General features: G+C 54.1%; 3 protein-coding genes across 3 annotated transcripts in view; 2 read left to right on the top strand and 1 right to left on the bottom strand.

Annotated features, from left to right (window-relative positions):
* Positions 1 to 2,831: 2,831 nt before the first annotated feature.
* BBA_01727 (uncharacterized protein) lies at positions 2,832 to 3,678 on the top strand (the record flags this gene model as incomplete). The annotated part of the gene is made up of 2 exons (XM_008596824.1): positions 2,832 to 3,010; positions 3,300 to 3,678. 2 exons carry the CDS (start codon positions 2,832 to 2,834, stop codon positions 3,676 to 3,678), a joined length of 558 nt encoding a protein of 185 aa, XP_008595046.1.
* A 433-nt stretch (positions 3,679 to 4,111) lies between these two features.
* On the top strand, positions 4,112 to 5,314 carry BBA_01726 (uncharacterized protein; the record flags this gene model as incomplete). The annotated part of the gene is made up of 1 exon (XM_008596823.1): positions 4,112 to 5,314. The coding sequence occupies one exon, from the start codon at positions 4,112 to 4,114 to the stop codon at positions 5,312 to 5,314; it is 1,203 nt and encodes a 400-aa protein (XP_008595045.1).
* A 797-nt stretch (positions 5,315 to 6,111) lies between these two features.
* Positions 6,112 to 10,640, bottom strand: part of BBA_01725 (F-box and WD domain-containing protein) — a gene marked incomplete at both ends in the record, with an annotated part of 8,182 nt that continues 3,653 nt past the window's right edge. Inside the window, 3 exons of the mRNA XM_008596822.1 lie at positions 6,112 to 9,206; positions 9,291 to 9,744; positions 10,494 to 10,625. Of these exons, the coding sequence (XP_008595044.1) occupies positions 6,112 to 9,206; positions 9,291 to 9,744; positions 10,494 to 10,625 (3,681 nt within the window). The remainder of the gene's footprint in view (positions 9,207 to 9,290; positions 9,745 to 10,493; positions 10,626 to 10,640) is intronic.

Genomic DNA, 10,640 nt, shown 5'->3' with positions numbered 1-10,640 from the left:
GCACTCCTTCTTTGACGCGGGTGACCCATGTCAGATGCTTCAAGCGGGCCAGAATGCTACCTCGGACCATGCCAGCATTCCAGCTACCCGTGGACCCCCACCGAACATGATGAGAGGGACAACGAGCCGATGAAGATGAGGAAGCCGCTTTAAAACATCGTGGAAAGAGATGAAGAAGAAGAAGAAAAAAACTGGAAAGGGCAGCTATTCGTACTGGTGATTTGGGCTGGCTTAGACAGGCGTGGCGGGATAGAATCTCGACCATACTCAGTAAACAAGAGCTGCCACCGGCGCAATGACCCGAGCCGGCAAGATCGGGGCATGTCATGCCGCTTATAAGGGGCCGGGATGGGGGCCGCGACAGTCGGTAGTACAGTATGTACAGTGTGGGCAGCACTGTGTGTGCAATTTTTGCACGAGCTTGGGCGCGGCATCTCCCTTGCGCGTCAATTCTGAGACATGACTCTGTCGTTCTCTTTTGTTCTTTATTTGTAAAATTCCGTAAAAGAAATCATCCCGTGCCGATGCTTTTTAAAAAGCACCTTCCCTTAACGAGCTTGCGGAATTTCGTCATAAGTCTCGCGAGCCTCACACCCACGGGTATAGGTATAGAAGACTACCACAATAGGAAATATAACTTAGCAATGGCGGCAAGATGCCATCTCCAGTTATTAATTAGACTAGATGGAAAACAAGGGCCATTGTGCTAACTAGACTGCTAGCTAAAATGACATGATACATGGCCCTAGTTGCTGGGTACAGGGGACTGCTCGGTATTTTAGCGAAAGGCAAAGCAAGGGCGGCGGCGCCACAAAGCCCGTGTCGGTTAGACTCGCTGGCAACAACTGGGGTCAGCATGTCACTAAGTTTTTCGCAAAGGGGGATCAATGTTTGGTAGCCATTTTATGTACGAAATATTAAAGAGTACGGATACAGATGGGAAAAAGAAGTCAAATCGCGGTGAGCAACTAGCTATTCAGAGCAACATCCGCCATGACTGCGGCGCTCGCCGGTGGTGGGCGAGAGAGAAGAGGTTTAAGGAGCCGACAAGTACGAATTGCACATGTGTTTGGTGTTTATGAGGTTGGTCTTTTGGTGGCAGAATTGATGGATGACTTTGTTGAAGTGGTTGTCGGTGAGGAGTAGTCAAGTCTTGATGCAGCATGTACTTGCACAGTCCGACATGGAGTACAAATTCATGAGCATGTGAGTACGTACTGTCAACACTGTTCATCAAAATGAGAGCCCACAGACGACACGATGCTGGTCCGGTATTCGATCCATCGGCGTCATGCACCAGCCCCGCAGTGCGTGAACCTGGGACGGGCTGGAGGAGAGGAAAGTCGCAGTGGCAGCGGGCTCCACGCAATGATCTTCGCCAGCGCTGGCCACTTGCCCTTCTGGCTCATAGCGGCTCACCTAGCTTTGTCCCGAATAGTTAGGTCCGTTGGGAGCAGAGGCTAGCCAGGCCCCCCCCCCCCGCCTCCTCTTGAACCAGCCTTGTGCTTGGCTGCTGGTGATGCTGCTGCTGCGTAACGTGGTACTCGAGGTGACTGGCGACAGCATTTTCGAACAAAGGCAGGAATCAGATGATTGTGAGAGCGAGAGCCGTTGCTGTTGACTATCCATGTCCGATGAGAAAAATTCCAGCCCTTCCATCAGATGCAGTCCACCATTAGGGCTCTCCCCAAAACCCACTCACTCAAGCACTAGTAGGTAGGAATTGGCCACTAATTTATTACCTAGATAAGTACGGATTAGTTGAGTAGGCAGGTATCTAAGCAGGTTGCCTTTGACCACAACTTATTACCGGTATCTCACAAGTATTCGTAGGCAATCATCCAATTGTCTCAAGTCGACCGCTAAAAAGCCATCTGCCAGGTCGCTCAGACTAACCCAGGGCTTGAACCCGCTATAATCCGCTGAGCCCGCTCTTTCTCCGCCTGAACCCATCTCCGGACCCTCAGTCCCTCACCAAGGTCCTCCAAGTCCCCTAAAAAAACGCCCTCTTCAGCTGCCATCGTACAAAGTAGTAGAGCTGAGTACCTGCCACCAAGAAGTGATTTTTCCTGACCCTGCCTGATTGCCTCAACCGCTTCCACTCGACTCACTCACTCACTCTGCTGGCCGCTGCCGCTGCTTTTTGTCTCTCCAATCCGCCAATCTGCCAATCTGCCCATCTGCCCATCCATCTGTTAATCTCACATCTTCTCTCTCCTCCCCATTCCCAACAGGCCTCCCTCACGTCTCTCCCACTCTACTTGTCTTTCTTACCTCACTTCTTTCTTCTCCATCGCCGAGACAAAATCTCATCTTCGAAACCTTTCGTCACTTGTCCGCCTTTTCCTCCATCTCCCGTCCACCTCCAAGACTTCCTACCACGCGTGCCGGTTCTGTGTCTCTGTTTGCTAGGCAATCGCTTTTGCTCTCCTTTGCGCCCGCATCTGCTAGACATTCTACCATTGTGTCCCTCAAGCGACGAACAAACTCATTGTCACTTGTCTGACAATTCGCCGCTTACTTCCGCGCCAACGTGCCTACCAAAGCCTCACCACACACGGTGACGCACCTCAGGCCTCGACAGCCACCGCGGATCTGCCTACCAAGACCATTCCCGATCTCATCTCTTGTCTTGCCGCATCGCCCGCCGCTTCGTTGCTGTCGCCTCGACAGCCACCGCGGATCTGCTATTGCCGCTTGCCCAACAAGACCGCTCCCGATCTTATCTTTGGATTGCCTTGCCAAACGCCCGCCGCTTCATTGTTATTCTCGCCTCGTTGTCGTTCTACAGCCATGTTGCTCATCCGCATATAGCATACCCAGTCGCCTCAATGCCCACGACAATCGCCTGTCATACTCTAGTCTGCTCTACCACTTGGCCCTCTCGCCGGCTGACAGTTGTCGCTCGCGCTTCAAACGCAGCCAGCTACAGTTACCATGAGAGTCGACACTGTTCTGCTGCTAGCTGCAGCCCTCGTCGCTTCACCCGCGTCCGCTATTGCGAGAAATGGTAAGTCACTCTGCCGAATGCGCCTCTACGCGAATTCGAAAGCTTCATGTCACCGGCAATCGCCTTGCTCGCTGGTGCCACCAGAGGTACCATGTCTGATGGCGCTAAAACTCGGATTGCTAACCACCCCAACGTGTAGAAGCCCCTCATACGGGCTCTCCGCCATATACTATTTCAAACAGCTCCTCAAGTTCGGCGCACCACTCGCCTGATTTAAACACCAAGTCCACCACATTGCCGGTAACCGAAGCTCAATCCTTGGCCACTGACAGTGAACCTCCAATACAAGCATCTTCCCCGACCGCTTTCTCAATCTCTGCTTCAATATCATTATTCTCCACAAGCTCTTCATCAATATCCTCGTCAACATCCTCGTCGATGTCTTTCGCAACATTTTTCACAACCTCTTCTACAACGCCCTCTACAACGTCCACGTCTCTACCAACATCCCTAACTACATCCCTAACAACACGCTTGACCATCGCAACCTCTCCCAATGCGCCCAATCGCCCGCAAATCTCTTCCTCCGAGCCTTCGTCGCCCTCAGACTTCACTTCGAAACGTATGACGACGTCGAGACGCAAGTCAACCTCGGAAACGTTTTCCACTCACGAAGCGCCATCCATGCCACTTTCATCTTTAAATACGACATCGACCACGGCTTATGAAACAACTACAGCACCAACCGTTACTACGAACACAGGTCTGAATTCTACAAATACAATCACCCAGACTACAGCCGACCTGTCTCTCCCGCCCAACCTGCCTTCTGGCTATACAATCACCAGGCTTCCTTGCAACTCAACAGCAACTCGCATACCAAGTCAAAATGGAACTAGGACACGAGGCGCGCCGCGCTGCAACAACGGCACCTCGATAAGAATAGTGCCCGCCTGCACGCCACTACCCATACACAAAACATTCACGGAGTACCTCGTGGTTCATACCTCCACGGTCACGTTCTTAGGAAACAGGTCAGACTACAGGCCGCCTTATGCGCCCCTTGCCACCCCAAACTACTGCGATCCCAATATCTATCCCGCAGTTCCGAGGCCGCCATTCCTGGGCGGGACACCTGACGGCCCCCTAGGTATTTTGCCAATGATTACAGAGACCTTCACCATTGAAGGGATCTCTCTCACTGCCGAGTTTCCATTTCTGCGGACCGCACTTCAGCACCTTCCTGTCACGACATTCATCACTACAGACAAAAATCCGTCTGTTGTTTTTCCATCGGACCCTATTCCTAATTACAGCCAAACTTGGCCAACTGGCGGCGACGGCGGCGATCATACACCTGTTGAGGGAGGTGATGGGCATCAGACGCCCGTCAGCAGAGCCGGAGGCGGAGGCGGAGGCGGAGGCGGCCCTGCTTCTGTAACCGCTACTCCAACATACACGATTACCGCTGGACCAAGTTCGGTCGTCATCAATACGCAAACGTTTACAGTCGCTCCGGGAAGCACTTCTGTAGTTACCGTTGATGACGGTGGAGTGTTTACTATCAACCCTACCGCGGTTGTTGGTCAAGGTGCCACCGTTACCCGACCGCCATCAGTAATGGGACCCTCGTCGTCAGTCTTGGGTGGTATCCCCGTCACTTCGGCAGGTCCCAATCTCGAGATTGGCGGAGGCACATTTCCTATTCCCACATCCGGCTCGAGTACTGTTCGCGTCAACGGCAAAGATGTAACTATCAAACCGACTGAAGTAATCATCGGCGGCAACACCATGGCCCTCACGAAACCAGCCGCATCCGATGTCGTTGTTGCCGGCGGCGAGATGCTTACAGTCATTGGCCGCAGTGTCGTTGTCCTCCATTCCGTTACTTACACGTATGGGAGCGGCAGCGCTCCCATTGTTCAGGTCATCAACGGCGACACAATCACTATTGGGCCCACTGGAGTGATTGTACATGGTTCCACGATTGGTGGCGTGTCCGCTCAGCCTACCGACACTGACTATGAGATTGTTGGCGGAGCGACTATTGCCAAGCTCCCTCCCTCGATGGTGATTGTGAATGGGGAGACGTATGCGGTTGGTCCCGGGGTTGACACGAAAATCGTCACCATTGGCGACCAGACCTTGACCATGGGACCAATCGGTCTCGTCATGGCCAGCACTACGATGAGGTATCCATTCGATACCTCCGTCACCACCACCATCGTTGGCCGTGCAACCGGCGAATCCCTTCCTCAGGAGACTGGCAAAGGGGAAGAAGACGCTGCCTACTCGCTACGACCAGACGTGCGCGTCGGTCTTGGGTGCCTCTGCATTGTTTTTGGCGTTTTGGTTCTTGGCTAGACTCGGATGATACACTGAGAATCTGCATTTTATAAAGAGCAGGACATGCGTTGGATGACATCACTTTCTTCTCACTTGAGTTTACATGGACACAATATCGGGGGCAAATTGGCTCAACCTTTATACGAAGTTTTGAATTTTACGGCACCGGAATTCCGGTATATGGGAAAGGCAACAGGACAAATTTGTCGGAGTTTGGCTTTCTATTTTTCTTTTTAATCTAATGTCGCCGCCGTTGATTCACACATATTCACGGTCTGGCCGTGATCTGTTTGGGGATCGTTATTTAATATCATACAGTCTTGATACTCGCAAGACGCAGCATATACACAAATTTAAAACGAATTCTGATGAAAACAAGTTGTCTTGTGCCTTTTCTTTTCTTCTGCGACAGTGAAGGCATGCAGAGGAATCAAATATATATATAAATATATGCGCATGATCCCTGGTACAAAGATGTTGCGGTGGTGGGTGGCAAAAGCATTCACCAATCATTAAATGTACTGATACAAGGGTGATGAGGATAAAGAAAAGAAAATGTAAGCAAGTGTATTAAATTACGTCGATAACATGATGCTATCTATATGGACAATGTCCATGGCATCGTGGCAAGCCCACCCTCTTCCGGCTCACCTCTGCAGAGATGGCAGCCTCAAGATGGGGGCGTGAGAAGGGTACATAGATATATGAGCGCGCTCGTCTACAGACGACGCTTGTAAAAGATAAAAAGGAAGCACAACATAAACGATCCAAGTAATGCAATCCAACAGCCTCCAACAATCTGGATCAGGTCTCCTTCACCACCTAGTCACGCCCTTGCCTTTGCTCGTGCTCTGCCCGGCGGCCAGCGGCGGAAAGTCCTGGCTGGCCTCGGAAAACGGCTCACGGGCACGGCGGCGACTCTGCGCTTGCTCCTCCTCTTCCTGTATGCAGAGAGCGAGCGCAAGGTCCGCGTCGACATCGGCGGCGCTGTGCGGCGGTGCGTGTCCAGTGGCTGAGGAAGAGTCGGCCACGCAGGCCATCTTGTCCGTGACGGCGGGGAGAACGCGCGGGGACGAGGTAGACGTCGACGTCGTCGTCGACGAGCTCTGGCGTCGGCTGCCACCATTCTTCTTCTTGCCGCCCTTGATCTTGGCCTTGTAGGTGATGGGAAACTCAAACTCATCCGGGCTGCTCCGCTGCGGGGACTGACCACGGTCATTGACGCCTTCGAGCAGCGACAGGCGAATGGCCTGCTGAATCTGCTCCTCGTACCCGTCCTCATCGTCAGTGGTCAGGTTCTGCTGCAGAGAACTGGACTCGATGAAGCTGGCCTCGGGCGTCGTGGCGTCTGCGGTGCTGTGGCTCGAGGTCGAGGCTGTATCTGCACCAGTCGTATCGGCAGCCGAGTCGCTCGCGCGGCGCGTCTCATCAGCCAAGAAACTCTCCTCCGAAACCATCTGCATATACTCGAGAGCCTCCTGTTCGGTCAGGTCGCCGAGCGCGCCGACACCAAAACGCTTATGCAGACGAGACTGCTCGCGAGCTCGATGCTCGTTTTCGTGGCGAAGCTCCTCCTCTTCTTCAAGGATGTAGCCGGAGACGTTATTCCCGAAGCGACGACCAGCAGCGCGGCCCTGGGCATCGGGATGTCGCAAGCGTCGCTTTCGGCCTGGGGCGCTGCCCTTGGAGCTATAAGACCAGTAGCGCATAAAGGCACCAAAGGCCACCACACCACGGAGGATCGTTGGGTCAGAATCGAGGACAATGGCACCCACAGCAGTGTAGTTGGCCACGGTCAGGGTAGGATTCATGGTCATCATGTAGCGAGGCACCCGGCCGTTCGATCGAGCATTGAGGGTGCGAATGGGTTCCGATGTCGAGGCCAAATGGTCCCAAGCCTGAACAAGACCATCGCTGCCGCCGTGCACGAGGTACAAGGCCGAGGCTGCAACACAAGAGATCGAGGGCGATTCCGTTTGAATAACGCGGCACGGCTTGACTATTTCTGGCCGGATCTCTCTGGCATTCCATACGAGAACGCTGCCGGAGCTCGTGCCCACGACGAGGAAGCGAGCTCTGCGGCCTGGAATTTCCTGGGCATGACGTGCTCCGTCTGTGCTACTGAGTACAAGGCTTTCGTTGGCGGTATGCAAGACATCCTCACCAAGAGTAAGGACAGCGAAAGTCGAGTTGTCCAGGGCGCTGGCCGTGAGGATAGAACTATCAGACCCCTTGAGTTGGAAAGAGACAGCTCGCCACTCGTCCGTGAGCGCAGACGGATCCTTGGGCGAATAGGGTGTAGGAGGAGGCGATTCTGGAGATTGAGGTTCTGGGGTATTCTGTATGCCAGCTTGCCCGAATAGAGACGGAGGAATGGCCGGTACAGGTTTGGCACCTCCAGGAGCCAGAGGCCGCAGGGCAGTGGTTGATCGGCAGAACCTAGTGACACAGGCTTTCCGGCCATGCCCACAGTCAATGACGAAAATGCCCTCACCAGCCTCTTGACCATCGTCATTTGCAAAGTCCACCTCGAGCTTGCGTTGCATGTCCCAGCCCAGGCAAACGTCGAGGAAGTGATTTGGCTGATAGCGCATAAAGTTTTCAACTTCTTTTGTCTCGGCAGCAACTTGGTCGTCGCTCAAGTTCATGGCATTGCAGGAGGTTCTCGGCGAGTAGGTGCCGCGAACAGCATTGAGGTCAAGCTCGTCTGGGCGAGCAGATCTACGCGTCTCTTCTACCAAATGCCAATAGGCAGACCGTCCAGCGAGCCAGGCATTGGCGAGAGCATTGCCTGTGGAGTGCTGAGACGACACGGGCTTCGGAGTCTCGGTGAGATAAAAGACTTCCCCGAGGGCGTTCAAAGCCACCGCCCATACTCTGCCCGACAGTCGACGGCGCACAGTGTAGTTGTCATCCACCTTGATCGAGACAATCGGCACGCCGGGGCTGAGGACCCAGCGCGCGGTCATGTCACCGTACGCATATCTTGGGCCGCTCGGGTCAGATCCGAGGGAGTAGGCAGTGACGACACCAAGAGTAGAGCCTGTCAACATGCCACACATGGCTGCAGTGGTCGCTGGAACAGCAGATGACTTTGCAATCCAGACACTGCTAATGGCTTCGATGATGTCGGGAACGCGAGGAATGTCAGGCCGCTGTTCCTCAGTACCCGGCTCGGATCCAAGGTAACGTCCAGCAATTTCATTGACGCTGCGAAAGTAGGCACGGCCACCTGGGAAGCCTTCGCCGGCGATCATGCCGTAGAGCTGGCTGACATCCATGCTGTTGTCTGTAGATGCAGGGCCGTCACCGAGTCCGTATGGCTCAAGACCAGGTGTCACCTCTTCGATCTGAGCAGAAGAGTGGCTGTCTTTGAGGCCCCAGCTTTCAATCTTACCAGTAGTAGGATCGCTCATGGTGGCTACGCCGAGTGCGCCAGCGCCCTGGATGGCACGTGGAGCTTTCTTACCATTGTCGAACACGGCGTGGATGTTGGTGATGAGCCAGGGAAGTTTCGAGTTGTATGTCAATACAGCGCTAGACTTTTTGCCCGACTGTCTGGTGCGCATGGACGAGCCAATGGCACCGGCAGCGGTGTTTGGCTTACCCTTGCCCAAACTTCGGATGAGTCTAGTACGGAAGACATACTCACTTCGCCAGGTAGCAAGCGGAGTCAGTCGGCCAAAGTAGCGAGTCTCGGAGCGCACAATGTCGGATGATGGCTCCGACCAAAGGTCAGCAGAAGCTTTGACAAACTTTTCATCGAGGCTAGCATGGCCGGGGAAGTAGCGCAAAAAAGCCAAACGCCAGATATGCGGTGTGGTGGCCAGCACGTAGAAGCGTTTGGAGACGAGTGCGACAGCGCCATGGGAGTCTGGATGCAAATGCGACAGGATGTTGGTCAGGATCTCTGCAGCAATGTTAGAATCAAGACAGTTACCAGCACTAGCTCCGTTGGGGCGGCGGCAGGAGACAGTGAGGAGGTGCTGCTAACCATTTGGAATATCTGTCAATCGAGTCCCTCCGGGTTCTCCGGCGGAGCGCTTGATGACCTTGAAGCCCAGCGCCTGCTTAGGGGTCGGCGGGGTCAGCGCGTTCTCATAGTCGGCGATCCTCTGGCCAGGGGCAGAGGCAAATAATTTGTTGTGGCGACTGCCTTTGGCGTTGCGAAGCCTCAGTCCGCGCAGCTTCTCGTCGAGCTGGTCAACGTCGACACCGTCGTCGACCAAGTCGCGTGGAGGACGCGACGAGGACGAGCGGCTGCTGGAGGAAGCGGCAGAGTGCACTCGGTAGAGACCGATGGGTTCGTGATGAAGAGAGCCATGTTTTAAGCTGGAAGATGATGCTGGGACGTTTTCGGGGGAGGTGCTCGATTCTGATGTCGCAAGGGGCTCTCGGGGCATGTAGCTAATGTGATGAGACGGGGGAGATAATTGGACGGCTGTGCACTATTGTCTTTGCACAGTCGAGATAGCGGAGCGATGGACTCGGCGGTTGGAGGCTTCGGGGATGGCTGTGTTGTTTTCTGCGATGGAAAAGGACGCGACGGGACTGAAAGGCGCAGCAGGGGAGGACTTTCGGTTGTTGGTGAGTCACTTTGGGAATGACGATGAAGAAGAAGAGTTTGAGGTGGCAGCAGGGGCCTATTATGAATCGAGTACCTAACCTTATGGCGCGCGTTTTAACGTTACCCGCTTGGGAGGCACATGGCTTCGTCATAGTAAACTGCGGACGAAGCCAAGTACCTGCCCTTCCGCGTGGTATTTACCTATCGAACCGACATGGTCCGCTTGCTAGGGGCATGACGCACGACATTGTAAATTTACTACCTGCAGAACATGCTGACTTTCATCCCGCGACATATTTATCCTCCACGGGCATCTTGGGCGTCTTGTCATCTTGATAAGCCCAACCAACCTGCTCCTCGAGTCTGTTGACGTCCTAAACACGACGCATTCCCGCGTCAGCCGCGCTGCTAGTTGGTCACACGGCATTTCCCGGAGCATGCATGTCATGTCATGCACAGCACGGAACGGGTGCAAATAATGTCAAGAGTTATAATGAGTGTTACTTGACGAAATTCCGGCCTTGTTCAACTGGCTACCTACCTACTACCTAGGTAGCCTCGTCTCAATTCGCCATGGAGACTAAAAGCTGCCCATGACCAGCTTCACACGGTGCGTTTACTTGCACGAACCGCGCCATTGTCCACCAACAGCTGCACAATGGCCTCATTCCCGCGAATCGAGGCAGCCCTTAGAGCATTGTCAACCAATCCACCCTGTATATTCACGTCCGCGCCGCCCTCGATGAGCATCTGAACAATGGCCTTGTGGCCCCGGCT

The sequence above is a fragment of the Beauveria bassiana genome (genome assembly GCF_000280675.1).
Source record: "Beauveria bassiana ARSEF 2860 unplaced genomic scaffold BBA_S00003, whole genome shotgun sequence".
NCBI classification, from domain to species: Eukaryota; Fungi; Ascomycota; class Sordariomycetes; order Hypocreales; family Cordycipitaceae; genus Beauveria; species Beauveria bassiana.
The sequence above is the reverse complement of the archived record's forward strand: the minus strand, read 5'-3'. Positions and strand labels throughout refer to the sequence as shown.